Genomic DNA, 16,606 nt, shown 5'->3' on the forward strand with positions numbered 1-16,606 from the left:
TATTGCGCAAATACACTGCGGTCTGCACCGCCTCAGCCCACAAAGCTCTTCAAGATTTGCATGAATCAATAAACTTTTCGCCATCTTAACTATGGCTCTATTGGCTCGCTCCGCTACACCATTTTGTTGTGGTGTATACGGTACCGTCAGTTCTCTTTTTATGGCACAATTTTTTAAATAATTTTCAAAACCACCATTAACATACTCTGTGCCGTTATCGCTTCGCAAAGTTTTAATATTACAGTCCATTTGACATTCAACATAGCTTTTTAATTCTTTGAATTTTTTAAAAACTTCATTTTTGGCTTTCACAAAATATACAAACATTTTTCGAGAAAAATCGTCTATGAATGTGACAAAATACCGATTGCCATCCAATGATTTTACATTCATAGGCCCATACACATCTGTGTGTATAAGTTCACCCACTTTCTTTGTTGAACGTTCAACTTTGCGTGGAAATGGCAATGTACAAATTTTCGTTTTATTGCATGTATCACAATTTACCTGTCTTGTCATATTTTTCCAATTTATACCACAAACCAGACCATTCTCACCAAGTTGTTTTAGGCTTTGAAAATTTAAATGTTCATAACTATTATGCCACATCGTTGCCATTGAATCAACACTTAACATATTTACACTAACTAATTTGTTTTCAGTGTACAAATACAAGTTATTTGTTTGTTTTGCTTGCAATACTATTGCATTCGTTTTATCTCTCACTGTGTCTAATCGTTTTTCAAATGTGAATGTGGTGAAATTACCAAATTCTGCTGCTTTACTCACAGACAAAAAATTCATACGCAACGATGGAACATACAAAACATTTTGGTGGGTTATTTTTTGATTACCATTTTGTAATTCTACAGTATCTATGCCGTGGGATTCAACAAATTTATCTGCTGCCAACATTACTTTAACTTCTTTCGCAATAAAAGAAATAAATACACTTTTATCACAAAACTTAGGTACGTGAAGTAGCGCCACTGTCAATGCACCAAATATTTTTCTTTTGCATCTTCGGTATCTTTGTCGCCTTTGAATTCACCTCACTTTGCATATCGTTGTGTGTGTTATCCGTGTTTGTATGCTTTGTTACAATGCTTGTATTTTTAGTTTTATTCTCACATTTATAAATTGCTTGCATGCCCTCTCTTTCATTTCGCTCTTGCCTACGAACACCTTCTTCTAGAATTTTCGCCTTAATGGCATCGAACGTCGGCAATCTGTCGCGAGTCTCAACAGCAACAACGAAGTTTTTCCACAAATTGGGAAGACTCGACAACAGCATAATAACTTTCAATTCGTCGTTTATATGTATGTTTAGCTCTGCAAGCTTGTCGATCGTCTCAATAAACGAGTGTACATACTTTGATACATTATCATCTTGCTGCATGTTTAAACGTAATAGTTTCTGGTACAACTGAACTTTTCTAACAGGACCAACTGGCATACATATGAATTCGGCGTAACTTTTGCCATGCTTCTGACGCAGTTTTGCATGGTTTGATATGCATTAACTGCGTAGGTTTCACATTTAAAAATATACATGCCAGCGACTTCTGGTTACTTTTTCTACTTACTAGTTACTTTTTCTGGCGATCCATCGCAAACAGCGCTCCACAAGTCCGTTGTAATTAACACACTGCGCACCGATACCGACCACACGTCGTAATTGTCTTCTGTAAGTTTTTCTATTTGCAGCGCGAGACTCATTTTTATCGCAAATTAAAAACCGGTGTTTCGCGTCACACACGTATTTACAAATTTATTTTATATATCTTGTATTTAAAAGGCCTTTTCACGTTCTGGGCCCATAACCATTGTTACAGAGAATCAGTTTTCTTAAATGAAACGCGTAGCTGAATGTCTCAAAGGTTTATTTCAAACTTATAAACTCAAAAATGTACAAAGTAGTGGATGACATTTCATATGCCAGGTTACCACATAGGACAAATATTAGTCTTATAATTTGAGCAATATAATAAAATATAATATAATATAATATAATATAATATAATATAATATAATATAATATAATATAATATAATATAATATAATATAATATAATATAATATAATATAATATAATATAATATAATATAATATAATATAATATAATATAATATAATATAATATAATATAATATAATATAATATAATATAATATAATATAATATAATATAATATAACATAATATAATATAATATAATAAATTTTTCCATTACATACTCAGTACTTGCGACATCCAAAAAATTTGACTTCGATACTTGCGACATTGCCTTGTTGCTTTTGGTAACGGTTCCTTAGATTCAATAAAATTCGGGGAAGTCCCGATTTATTTCGGAAATGAGTTGCTGTGATTGGCTATTTCTCTTACGCACGTGTATTTTGGGACATTTGAATCAATTTTAACGGACGTTTCATTGAGTGCGGTCTCACAATGGCAGGGAAAAAATTTACGTTGCTTACAATAAAGCAAAAAGCTGAAATTTTAAGGAAGCAAAGTGAAGGATTTTCTATCGATGCCTTAGCCAAAAGTTTTCACGTGCACAGGTCAACAATAAACCGCATTAAGAATAAGAAGAACACCATAAGGAAGTTCCTGGCGCATGCTGAACCTGGTCCTGGGAAGAGAAAAACGTTTAAGCCTGCAGAGCTTCCTAAAATGGAAAGAGCATTGATGAAATGGTTTGCAAATCAACGAGCCAAGAATTTACCAATCACTTATGATATGCTTAAACAAAAGGCCAAGTTTCTCCATTCCAAAATTCAGAAAAAATCGGGGACTTCCATGCTAGCAATGGTTGGATTACAAACTTTAAGAAAGATATGGAATACGAAACCTCAAAATATGTGGAGAAAAACTTTCGAATAAGACTCATTCAGTTAATCCATTTTTACAAAAACTGAACAAAACAATTGCTGATTTAGGTTTGACCAAGGACCAGATATACAATGCCGATAAATCTGGTCTCTTCTGGAATCAGTAAGGAAAGAATAACTTTTCTGGCTTGCACGAATGCATCTGGAAATCACAGAGTAAAACTAATGGTTATTGGGAAATCATTAAACCCACGATCACTTATCAATTTTACGGATATTTCAGTTGTCTACAAAGGAAACTGTTTAAGCAAAAATGTAAAACGTGTGATCACTTCGAAGCTGTACAAGCAATGAATTTTATTGAACGTCTCATTTTAAGTACAAAGCAGAATATCAGGAAAATAACTGTTTAAAGCTAACTGTGCATAAATACCATATGTATGTATGTACATCATGAAGTAAATAACAGATGCGTACGAAGAAATAATACCAATACTTAGTAGATATGTTATGGTACATAGAAAGTTGCTATAAATTAAGCTGGTGCCAGATTGGACGAATTCTGAACAGAAACAAAAGTGCTTGGATGACCTTGGCTTTGTTTGAGAAATGGTTTCACAAAACATTTGTTCCAGAGGTACATCTGGTCATCTTTGTTTGTAAAAAATTTGGTTTATTAATTTAAATTTGCTAAAATTGCAGGTAAAAGGGTTCCTTCGAGCCGAAAATCTTCCCGAAAAGGCTCTATTGCTTATTGATAATGCTCCATGCCATCCCAAAGACGGCGAGTTAATGAGAAGTGATGGTCAAATATCTGTAATGTGTCTTCCTCCGAACTGTACTGCACTTATACAGCCCATGGACCAGAATGTTATAAGACTTACGAAATTGAACTACAAAACAAGCCTTTTAAGTGACATCGTTCGCCGTGGAAAAACAATAGACGAATCTCTGCAAAATATCAACTTAAAACACGCAATATGCTTTTTAGCTAATGCCTGGGATGCTGTTAATGTGACCTCCATTCAGTCATCATTTCAAAAACTGTTTGAGGTAACAGCCGAAAGGGATAGTGAAGATGTCATCCCTCTTTCAGAGTTACGCTTACAGCTTGTTAAAGATACATCCAATATTCAAGCAATTTCAAATTTGCTTCAAGAAATAAAACCATTGCAGCAAATATCCGATTCTGAAATTTAGCAATGGATTGCTGAAACCATTTTGGAGTCTTTTGAACAAAATGAAGATCCCTGTATCAATTGTGACCTTACTGATGGTGAAGAAACAAACAACGTGGTAGTAAATACGAAGAAAGTTACACAGGAGGAGACTATATCAGCATACAATATTTGCTTAGAATGGGCTGATCAAAATAATGCCTATTTAGACGATATTATGACGCTCCAGAGACTTAGAAGCAGCGTAGTATTGAACAACCGAGCTTGCACAAAACAAACAAAAATTTCAAATTTTTTTAGTTCCACATAAAGTATGTGAGTCTTTCTATATTTATGTATATGAACGAATTAAACTTAAGCGTATCTACGACCGAAATGTTTGCGTGTCCATGGCTCTAAAGCAGCTTCTAAAACATTTTCCCGATAAAAAGTCGCATTCACTTTGACACCGGGCTCGATAAAAACGATTGTAGAGCGTCCATCAGCGGTCCCTTTACCTGCGATGGGAATTTGATTAGAGTGGCCATACGTAGGCTCAAATTCTCGTAAGAGCGTTCGCTCAAGTAAACACAATCGTTTTGAGTGTTTATGAACTGCTCAATTGGGAAATTTTTTTCATCAGAAAACACAATGTTAGGAAATTCGCCACGTTCGTGCAGGCGCAACAACTCCTTTGCTCTATCGCACCGAACTTTTTCTGCTGGAGTGAAAGATCGTGTGCTTTTTGGAACTTGTAAGCCTTGACGGTGAGCTCATTTTCCAATATGCGTCGAATGCTGTCTTGCGATATTTTCAGTTCTTTGGCCATTTTTCTTCACCTTCGACGTGGATTCCGTTCAAGTCGAGCCTTCACTTTCCGAACCATTTCTGGCGTTGTTGCGTTTTTTTTTTGGTCCAGCTCCATAGCGTGTTGCAATGCTACCAGTCTCATTGTAACGTTTTATAGTGCGATACACAAACATTTTATTAACTTTGAGGTGACTGTCATTAGAACAATTTTGGCGTTGATGTCATGAGCTGTTTTACAGATACAAGCAGTGTGAAGTTGGTAATACTTCATATCGTTCACCCTGTATTTGAATATCCGACAAATATAGACTCATGGCATTTTGCTTCAAACTTCTTCTTACTTGTTTTATTAACTGCAAATGCTCTTGACCCGAAAATACGTAGATGTTTCACCGAAGTACTTGAGTAGGACATCTATTGCGCAAATACACTGCGGTCTGCACCGCCTCAGCCCACAAAGCTCTTCAAGATTTGCATGAATCAATAAACTTTTCGCCATCTTAACTATGGCTCTATTGGCTCGCTCCGCTACACCGTTTTGTTGTGGTGTATACGGTACCGTCAGTTCTCTTTTTATGGCACAATTTTTTAAATAATTTTCAAAACCACCATTAACATACTCTGTGCCGTTATCGCTTCGCAAAGTTTTAATATTACAGTCCATTTGACATTCAACATAGCTTTTTAATTCTTTGAATTTTTTAAAAACTTCATTTTTGGCTTTCACAAAATATACAAACATTTTTCGAGAAAAATCGTCTATGAATGTGACAAAATACCGATTGCCATCCAATGATTTTACATTCATAGGCCCATACACATCTGTGTGTATAAGTTCACCCACTTTCTTTGTTGAACGTTCAACTTTGCGTGGAAATGGCAATGTACAAATTTTCGTTTTATTGCATGTATCACAATTTACCTGTCTTGTCATATTTTTCCAATTTATACCACAAACCAGACCATTCTCACCAAGTTGTTTTAGGCTTTGAAAATTTAAATGTTCATAACTATTATGCCACATCGTTGCCATTGAATCAACACTTAACATATTTACGCTAACTAATTTGTTTTCAGTGTACAAATACAAGTTATTTGTTTGTTTTGCTTGCAATACTATTGCATTCGTTTTATCTCTCACTGTGTCTAATCGTTTTTCAAATGTGAATGTGGTGAAATTACCAAATTCTGCTGCTTTACTCACAGACAAAAAATTCATACGCAACGATGGAACATACAAAACATTTTGGTGGGTTATTTTTTGATTACCATTTTGTAATTCTACAGTATCTATGCCGTGGGATTCAACAAATTTATCTGCTGCCAACATTACTTTAACTTCTTTCGCAATAAAAGAAATAAATACACTTTTATCACAAAACTTAGGTACGTGAAGTAGCGCCACTGTCAATGCACCAAATATTTTTCTTTTGCATCTTCGGTATCTTTGTCGCCTTTGAATTCACCTCACTTTGCATATCGTTGTGTGTGTTATCCGTGTTTGTATGCTTTGTTACAATGCTTGTATTTTTAGTTTTATTCTCACATTTATAAATTGCTTGCATGCCCTCTCTTTCATTTCGCTCTTGCCTACGAACACCTTCTTCTAGAATTTTCGCCTTAATGGCATCGAACGTCGGCAATCTGTCGCGAGTCTCAACAGCAACAACGAAGTTTTCCCACAAATTGGGAAGACTCGACAACAGCATAATAACTTTCAATTCGTCGTTTATATGTATGTTTAGCTCTGCAAGCTTGTCGATCGTCTCAATAAACGAGTGTACATACTTTGATACATTATCATCTTGCTGCATGTTTAAACGTAATAGTTTCTGGTACAACTGAACTTTTCTAACAGGACCAACTGGCATACATATGAATTCGGCGTAACTTTTGCCATGCTTCTGACGCAGTTTTGCGTGGTTTGATATGCATTAACTGCGTAGGTTTCACATTTAAAAATATACATGCCAGCGACTTTTGGTTACTTTTTCTAGTTACTAGTTACTTTTTCTGGCGATCCATCGCAAACAGCGCTCCACAAGTCCGTTGTAATTAACACACTGCGCACCGATACCGACCACACGTCGTAATTGTCTTCTGTAAGTTTTTCTATTTGCAGCGCGAGACTCATTTTTATCGCAAATTAAAAACCGGTGTTTCGCGTCACACACGTATTTACAAATTTATTTTATATATCTTGTATTTAAAAGGCCTTTTCACGTTCTGGGCCCATAACCATTGTTAAAGAGAATCAGTTTTCTTAAATGAAACGCGTAGCTGAATGTCTCAAAGGTTTATTTCAAACTTATAAACTCAAAAATGTACAAAGTAGTGGATGACATTTCATATGCCAGGTTACCACATAGGACAAATATTAGTCTTATAATTTGAACAATATAATAAAATATAATATAATATAATATAATATAATATCATATAATATAATATAATATAATATAAAATAATATAATATAATATAATATAATATAATATAATATAATATAATATAATATAATATAATATAATATAATATAATATAATATAATATAATATAATATAATATAATATAATATAATATAATATAATATAATATAATATAATATAATATAATATAATATAATATAATATAATATAATATAATATAATATAATAAATTTTTCCATTACGTACTCAGTACTTGCGACATCCAAAAAATTTGAACTCGGTACTTGCGACATTGCCTTGTTGCTTTTGGTAACGGTTCCTTAGATTCAATAAAATTCGGGGAAGTCCCGATTTATTTCGGAAATGAGTTGCTGTGATTGGCTATTTCTCTTACGCACGTGTATTTTGGGACATTTGAATCAATTTTAACGGACGTTTCATTGAGTGCGGTCTCACAATGGCAGGGAAAAAATTTACGTTGCTTACAATAAAGCAAAAAGCTGAAATTTTAAGGAAGCAAAGTGAAGGATTTTCTATCGATGCCTTAGCCAAAAGTTTTCACGTGCACAGGTCAACAATAAACCGCATTAAGAATAAGAAGAACACCATAAGGAAGTTCCTGGCGCATGCTGAATCTGGTCCTGGGAAGAGAAAAACGTTTAAGCCTGCAGAGCTTCCTAAAATGGAAAGAGCATTGATGAAATGGTTTGCAAATCAACGAGCCAAGAATTTACCAATCACTTATGATATGCTTAAACAAAAGGCAAAGTTTCTCCATTCCAAAATTCAGGAAAAATCGGGGACTTCCATGCTAGCAATGGTTGGATTACAAACTTTAAAAAAGATATGGAATACGAAACCTCAAAATATGTGGAGAAAAACTTTCGAATAAGACTCATTCAGTTAATCCATTTTTACAAAAACTGAACAAAACAATTGCTGATTTAGGTTTGACCAAGGACCAGATATACAATGCCGATAAATCTGGTCTCTTCTGGAATCAGTAAGGAAAGAATAACTTTTCTGGCTTGCACGAATGCATCTGGAAATCACAGAGTAAAACTAATGGTTATTGGGAAATCATTAAACTCACGATCACTTAACAATTTTACGGATATTTCAGTTGTCTACAAAGGAAACTGTTTAAGCAAAAATGTAAAACGTGTGATCACTTCGAAGCTGTACAAGCAATGAATTTTATTGAGCGTCTCATTTTAAGTACAAAGCAGAATATCAGGAAAATAACTGTTTAAAGCTAACTGTGCATAAATACCATATGTATGTATGTACATCATGAAGTAAATAACAGATGCGTACGAAGAAATAATACCAATACTTAGTAGATATGTTATGGTACATAGAAAGTTGCTATAAATTAAGCTGGTGCCAGATTGGACGAATTCTGAACAGAAACAAAAGTGCTTGGATGACCTTGGCTTTGTTTGAGGAATGGTTTCACAAAACATTTGTTCCAGAGGTACATCTGGTCATCTTTGTTTGTAAAAAATTTGGTTTATTAATTTAAATTTGCTAAAATTGCAGGTAAAAGGGTTCCTTCGAGCCGAAAATCTTCCCGAAAAGGCTCTATTGCTTATTGATAATGCTCCATGCCATCCCAAAGACGGCGAGTTAATGAGTAGTGATGGTCAAATATCTGTAAAGTGTCTTCCTCCGAATGTTATAAGACTTACGAAATTGAACTACAAAACAAGCCTTTTAAGTGACATCGTTCGCCGTGGAAAAACAATAGACGAATCTCTGCGAAATATCAACTTAAAACACGCACTATGCTTTTTAGCTAATGCCTGGGATGCTGTTAATGTGACCTCCATTCAGTCATCATTTCAAAAACTGTTTGAGGTAACAGCCGAAAGGGATAGTGAAGATGTCATCCCTCTTTCAGAGTTACGCTTACAGCTTGTTAAAGATACATCCAATATTCAAGCAATTTCAAATTTGCTTCAAGAAATAAAACCATTGCAGCAAATATCCGATTCTGAAATTTAGCAATGGATTGCTGAAACCATTTTGGAGTCTTTTGAACAAAATGAAGATCCCTGTATCAATTGTGACCTTACTGATGGTGAAGAAACAAACAACGTGGTAGTAAATACGAAGAAAGTTACACAGGAGGAGACTATATCAGCATACAATATTTGCTTAGAATGGGCTGATCAAAATAATGCCTATTTAGACGATATTATGACGCTCCAGAGACTTAGAAGCAGCGTAGTATTGAACAACCGAGCTTGCACAAAACAAACAAAAATTTCAAATTTTTTTAGTTCCACATAAAGTATGTGAGTCTTTCTATATTTATGTATATGAACGAATTAAACTTAAGCGTATCTACGACCGAAATGTTTGCGTGTCCATGGCTCTAAAGCAGCTTCTAACACATTTTCCCGATAAAAAGTTGCATTCACTTTGACACCGGGCTCGATAAAAACGATTGTAGAGCGTCCATCAGCGGTCCCTTTACCTGCGATGGGAATTTGATTAGAGTGGCCATACGTAGGCTCAAATTCTCGTAAGAGCGTTCGCTCAAGTAAACACAATCGTTTTGAGTGTTTATGAACTGCTCAATTGGGAAATTTTTTTCATCAGAAAACACAATGTTAGGAAATTCGCCACGTTCGTGCAGGCGCAACAACTCCTTTGCTCTATCGCACCGAACTTTTTCTGCTGGAGTGAAAGATCGTGTGCTTTTTGGAACTTGTAAGCCTTGACGGTGAGCTCATTTTCCAATATGCGTCGAATGCTGTCTTGCGATATTTTCAGTTCTTTGGCCATTTTTCTTCACCTTCGACGTGGATTCCGTTCAAGTCGAGCCTTCACTTTCCGAACCATTTCTGGCGTTGTTGCGTTTTTTTTTTGTCCAGCTCCATAGCGTGTTGCAATGCTACCAGTCTCATTGTAACGTTTTATAGTGCGATACACAAACATTTTATTAACTTTGAGGTGACTGTCATTAGAACAATTTTGGCGTTGATGTCATGAGCTGTTTTACAGATACAAGCAGTGTGAAGTTGGTAATACTTCATATCGCTCACCCTGTATTTGAATATCCGACAAATATAGACTCATGGCATTTTGCTTCAAACTTCTTCTTACTTGTTTTATTAACTGCAAATGCTCTTGACCCGAAAATACGTAGATGTTTCACCGAAGGTTTGCGCTTTTTCCATATTTCAAATGGAGTCACTTGATTTAGTACTTGAGTAGGACATCTATTGCGCAAATACACTGCGGTCTGCACCGCCTCAGCCCACAAAAACTCTTCAAGATTTGCATGAATCAATAAACTTTTCGCCATCTTAACTATGGCTCTATTGGCTCGCTCCGCTACACCGTTTTGTTGTGGTGTATACGGTACCGTCAGTTCTCTTTTTATGCCACAATTTTTTAAATAATTTTCAAAACCACCATTAACATACTCTGTGCCGTTATCGCTTCGCAAAGTTTTAATATTACAGTCCATTTGACATTCAACATAGCTTTTTAATTCTTTGAATTTTTTAAAAACTTCATTTTTGGCTTTCACAAAATATACAAACATTTTTCGAGAAAAATCGTCTATGAATGTGACAAAATACCGATTGCCATCCAATGATTTTACATTCATAGGCCCATACACATCTGTGTGTATAAGTTCACCCACTTTCTTTGTTGAACGTTCAACTTTGCGTGGAAATGGCAATGTACAAATTTTCGTTTTATTGCATGTATCACAATTTACCTGCCTTGTCATATTTTTTCAATTTATACCATTCTCACCAAGTTGTTTTAGGCTTTGAAAATTTAAATGTTCATAACTATTATGCCACATCGTTGCCATTGAATCAACACTTAACATATTTACGCTAACTAATTTGTTTTCAGTGTACAAATACAAGTTATTTGTTTGTTTTGCTTGCAATACTATTGCATTCGTTTTATCTCTCACTGTGTCTAATCGTTTTTCAAATGTGAATGTGGTGAAATTACCAAATTCTGCTGCTTTACTCACAGACAAAAAATTCATACGCAACGATGGAACATACAAAACATTTTGGTGGGTTATTTTTTGATTACCATTTTGTAATTCTACAGTATCTATGCCGTGTGATTCAACAAATTTATCTGCTGCCAACATTACTTTAACTTCTTTCGCAATAAAAGAAATAAATACACTTTTATCACAAAACTTAGGTACGTGAAGTAGCGCCACTGTCAATGCACCAAATATTTTTCTTTTGCATCTTCGGTATCTTTGTCGCCTTTGAATTCACCTCACTTTGCATATCGTTGTGTGTGTTATCCGTGTTTGTATGCTTTGTTACAATGCTTGTATTTTTAGTTTTATTCTCACATTTATAAATTGCTTGCATGCCCTCTCTTTCATTTCGCTCTTGCCTACGAACACCTTTTTCTAGAATTTTCGCCTTAATGGCATCGAACGTCGGCAATCTGTCGCGAGTCTCAACAGCAACAACGAAGTTTTCCCACAAATTGGGAAGACTAGACAACAGCATAATAACTTTCAATTCGTCGTTTATATGTATGTTTAGCTCTGCAAGCTTGTCGATCGTCTCAATAAACGAGTGTACATACTTTGATACATTATCATCTTGCTGCATGCTTAAACGTAATAGTTTCTGGTACAACTGAACTTTTCTAACAGGACCAACTGGCATACATATAAATTCGGCGTAACTTTTGCCATGCTTCTGACGCAGTTTTGCATGGTTTGATATGCATTAACTGCGTAGGTTTCACATTTAAAAATATACATGCCAGCGACTTCTGGTTACTTTTTCTAGTTACTAGTTACTTTTTCTGGCGATCCATCGCAAACAGCGCTCCACAAGTCCGTTGTAATTAACACACTGCGCACCGATACCGACCACACGTCGTAATTGTCTTCTGTAAGTTTTTCTATTTGCAGCGCGAGACTCATTTTTATCGCAAATTAAAAACCGGTGTTTCGCGTCACACACGTATTTACAAATTTATTTTATATATCTTGTATTTAAAAGGCCTTTTCACGTTCTGGGCCCATAACCATTGTTACAGAGAATCAGTTTTCTTAAATGAAACGCGTAGCTGAATGTCTCAAAGGTTTATTTCAAACTTATAAACTCAAAAATGTACAAAGTAGTGGATGACATTTCATATGCCAGGTTACCACATAGGACAAATATTAGTCTTATAATTTGAACAATATAATAAAATATAATATAATATAATATAATATAATATAATATAATATAATATAATATAATTTAATATAATATAATATAATATAATATAATATAATATAATATAATATAATATAATATAATATAATATAATATAATATAATATAATATAATATAATATAATATAATATAATATAATATAATAAATTTTTCCTTTACGTACTCAGTACTTGCGACATCCAAAAAATTTGAACTCGATACTTGCGACATTGCCTTGTTGCTTTTGGTAACGGTTCCTTAGATTCAATAAAATTCGGGGAAGTCCCGATTTATTTCGGAAATGAGTTGCTGTGATTGGCTATTTCTCTTACGCACGTGTATTTTGGGACATTTGAATCAATTTTAACGGACGTTTCATTGAGTGCGGTCTCACAATGGCAGGGAAAAAATTTACGTTGCTTACAATAAAGCGAAAAGCTGAAATTTTAAGGAAGCAAAGTGAAGGATTTTCTATCGATGCCTTAGCCAAAAGTTTTCACGTGCACAGGTCAACAATAAACCGCATTAAGAATAAGAAGAACACCATAAGGAAGTTCCTGGCGCATGCTGAATCTGGTCCTGGGAAGAGAAAAACGTTTAAGCCTGGTTGGCAAAATCAACGAGCCAAGAATTTACCAATCACTTATGATATGCTTAAACAAAAGGCCAAGTTTCTCCATTCCAAAATTCAGAAAAAATCGGGGACTTCCATGCTAGCAATGGTTGGATTACAAACTTTAAAAAAGATATGGAATACGAAACCTCAAAATATGTGGAGAAAAACTTTCGAATAAGACTCATTCAGTTAATCCATTTTTACAAAAACTGAACAAAACAATTGCTGATTTAGGTTTGACCAAGGACCAGATATACAATGCCGATAAATCTGGTCTCTTCTGGAATCAGTAAGGAAAGAATAACTTTTCTGGCTTGCACGAATGCATCTGGAAATCACAGAGTAAAACTAATGGTTATTGGGAAATCATTAAACCCACGATCACTTAACAATTTTACGGATATTTCAGTTGTCTACAAAGGAAACTGTTTAAGCAAAAATGTAAAACGTGTGATCACTTCGAAGCTGTACAAGCAATGAATTTTATTGAGCGTCTCATTTTAAGTACAAAGCAGAATATCAGGAAAATAACTGTTTAAAGCTAACTGTGCATAAATACCATATGTATGTATGTACATCATGAAGTAAATAACAGATGCGTACGAAGAAATAATACCAATACTTAGTAGATATGTTATGGTACATAGAAAGTTGCTCTAAATTAAGCTGGTGCCAGATTGGACGAATTCTGAACAGAAACAAAAGTACTTGGATGACCTTGGCTTTGTTTGAGGAATGGTTTCACAAAACATTTGTTCCAGAGGTACCTCTGGTCATCTTTGTTTGTAAAAAATTTGGTTTATTAATTTAAATTTGCTAAAATTGCAGGTAAAAGGGTTCCTTCGAGCCGAAAATCTTCCCGAAAAGGCTCTATTGCTTATTGATAATGCTCCATGCCATCCCAAAGACGGCGAGTTAATGAGTAGTGATGGTCAAATATCTGTAATGTGTCTTCCTCCGAACTGTACTGCACTTATACAGCCCATGGACCAGAATGTTATAAGACTTACGAAATTGAACTACAAAACAAGCCTTTTAAGTGACATCGTTCGCCGTGGAAAAACAATAGACGAATCTCTGCGAAATATCAACTTAAAACACGCAATATGCTTTTTAGCTAATGCCTGGGATGCTGTTAATGTGACCTCCATTCAGTCATCATTTCAAAAACTGTTTGAGGTAACAGCCGAATGGGATAGTGAAGATGTCATCCCTCTTTCAGAGTTACGCTTACAGCTTGTTAAAGATACATCCAATATTCAAGCAATTTCAAATTTGCTTCAAGAAATAAAACCATTGCAGCAAATATCCGATTCTGAAATTTAGCAATGGATTGCTGAAACCATTTTGGAGTCTTTTGAACAAAATGAAGATCCCTGTATCAATTGTGACCTTACTGATGGTGAAGAAACAAACAACGTGGTAGTAAATACGAAGAAAGTTACACAGGAGGAGACTATATCAGCATACAATATTTGCTTAGAATGGGCTGATCAAAATAATGCCTATTTAGACGATATTATGACGCTCCAGAGACTTAGAAGCAGCGTAGTATTGAACAACCGAGCTTGCACAAAACAAACAAAAATTTCAAATTTTTTTAGTTCCACATAAAGTATGTGAGTCTTTCTATATTTATGTGTATGAACGAATTAAACTTAAGCGTATCTACGACCGAAATGTTTGCGTGTCCATGGCTCTAAAGCAGCTTCTAAAACATTTTCCCGATAAAAAGTCGCATTCACTTTGACACCGGGCTCGATAAAAACGATTGTAGAGCGTCCATCAGCGGTCCCTTTACCTGCGATGGGAATTTGATTAGAGTGGCCATACGTAGGCTCAAATTCTCGTAAGAGCGTTCGCTCAAGTAAACACAATCGTGTTTATGAACTGCTCAATTGGGAAATTTTTTTCATCAGAAAACACAATGTTAGGAAATTCGCCACGTTCGTGCAGGCGCAACAACTCCTTTGCTCTATCGCACCGAACTTTTTCTGCTGGAGTGAAAGATCGTGTGCTTTTTGGAACTTGTAAGCCTTGACGGTGAGCTCATTTTCCAATATGCGTCGAATGCTGTCTTGCGATATTTTCAGTTCTTTGGCCATTTTTCTTCACCTTCGACGTGGATTCCGTTCAAGTCGAGCCTTCACTTTCCGAACCATTTCTGGCGTTGTTGCGTTTTTTTTTGTCCAGCTCCATAGCGTGTTGCAATGCTACCAGTCTCATTGTAACGTTTTATAGTGCGATACACAAACATTTTATTAACTTTGAGGTGACTGTCATTAGAACAATTTTGGCGTTGATGTCATGAGCTGTTTTACAGATACAAGCAGTGTGAAGTTGGTAATACTTCATATCGTTCACCCTGTATTTGAATATCCGACAAATATAGACTCATGGCATTTTGCTTCAAACTTCTTCTTACTTGTTTTATTAACTGCAAATGCTCTTGACCCGAAAATACGTAGATGTTTCACCGAAGGTTTGCGCTTTTTCCATATTTCAAATGGAGTCACTTGATTTAGTACTTGAGTAGGACATCTATTGCGCAAATACACTGCGGTCTGCACCGCCTCAGCCCACAAAAACTCTTCAAGATTTGCATGAATCAATAAACTTTTCGCCATCTTAACTATGGCTCTATTGGCTCGCTCCGCTACACCGTTTTATTGTGGTGTATACGGTACCGTCAGTTCTCTTTTTAAATAATTTTCAAAATCACCATTAACATACTCTGTGCCGTTATCGCTTCGCAAAGTTTTAATATTACAGTCCATTTGACATTCAACATAGCTTTTTAATTCTTTGAATTTTTTAAAAACTTCATTTTTGGCTTTCACAAAATATACAAACATTTTTCGAGAAAAATCGTCTATGAATGTGACAAAATACCGATTGCCATCCAATGATTTTACATTCATAGGCCCATACACATCTGTGTGTATAAGTTCAAGCACTTTCTTTGTTGAACGTTCAACTTTGCGTGGAAATGGCAATGTACAAATTTTCGCTTTATTGCATGTATCACAATTTACCTGCCTTGTCATATTTTTCCAATTTATACCACAAACCAGACCATTCTCACCAAGTTGTTTTAGGCTTTGAAAATTTAAATGTTCATAACTATTATGCCACATCGTTGCCATTGAATCAACACTTAACATATTTACGCTAACTAATTTGTTTTCAGTGTACAAATACAAGTTATTTGTTTGTTTTGCTTGCAATACTATTGCATTCGTTTTATCTCTCACTGTGTCTAATCGTTTTTCAAATGTGAATGTGGTGAAATTACCAAATTCTGCTGCTTTACTCACAGACAAAAAATTCATACGCAACGATGGAACATACAAAACATTTTGATGGGTTATTTTTTGATTACCATTTTGTAATTCTACAGTATCTATGCCGAGTGATTCAACAAATTTATCTGCTGCCAACATTACTTTAACTTCTTTCGCAATAAAAGAAATAAATACACTTTTATCACAAAACTTAGGTACGTGAAGTAGCGCCACTGTCAATGCACCAAATATTTTTCTTTTGCATC

At 35.1% G+C, this 16,606-nt stretch overlaps 2 protein-coding genes across 2 annotated transcripts; both read left to right on the forward strand.

Annotated features, from left to right (window-relative positions):
* Positions 1 to 3,332: 3,332 nt before the first annotated feature.
* On the forward strand, positions 3,333 to 4,027 carry LOC129251937 (jerky protein homolog-like). Its single transcript, XM_054890885.1, has 2 exons — positions 3,333 to 3,464; positions 3,530 to 4,027. The coding sequence occupies exons 1-2, from the start codon at positions 3,333 to 3,335 to the stop codon at positions 4,025 to 4,027; spliced, it is 630 nt and encodes a 209-aa protein (XP_054746860.1).
* Positions 4,028 to 13,687: 9,660 nt separating this feature from the next.
* On the forward strand, positions 13,688 to 14,382 carry LOC129251938 (jerky protein homolog-like). The gene is made up of 2 exons (XM_054890886.1): positions 13,688 to 13,819; positions 13,885 to 14,382. Exons 1-2 carry the CDS (start codon positions 13,688 to 13,690, stop codon positions 14,380 to 14,382), a joined length of 630 nt encoding a protein of 209 aa, XP_054746861.1.
* Positions 14,383 to 16,606: the final 2,224 nt, after the last annotated feature.

Source organism: Anastrepha obliqua, unplaced genomic scaffold (assembly GCF_027943255.1).
Source record: "Anastrepha obliqua isolate idAnaObli1 unplaced genomic scaffold, idAnaObli1_1.0 ptg000107l, whole genome shotgun sequence".
NCBI lineage: Eukaryota > Metazoa > Arthropoda > Insecta > Diptera > Tephritidae > Anastrepha > Anastrepha obliqua.

Excerpts from the sequence above, each read along its gene's own strand:
- LOC129251937 (XM_054890885.1), top strand. The coding sequence starts at position 3,333 with ATGTTATGGTACATAGAAAGTTGCTATAAATTAAGCTGGTGCCAGATT. Across the intron at positions 3,465-3,529 it reads ACAAAACATTTGTTCCAGAG|GTAAAAGGGTTCCTTCGAGC; the intron begins GTACATCTGGTC and ends CTAAAATTGCAG.
- LOC129251938 (XM_054890886.1), top strand. The coding sequence starts at position 13,688 with ATGTTATGGTACATAGAAAGTTGCTCTAAATTAAGCTGGTGCCAGATT. Across the intron at positions 13,820-13,884 it reads ACAAAACATTTGTTCCAGAG|GTAAAAGGGTTCCTTCGAGC; the intron begins GTACCTCTGGTC and ends CTAAAATTGCAG.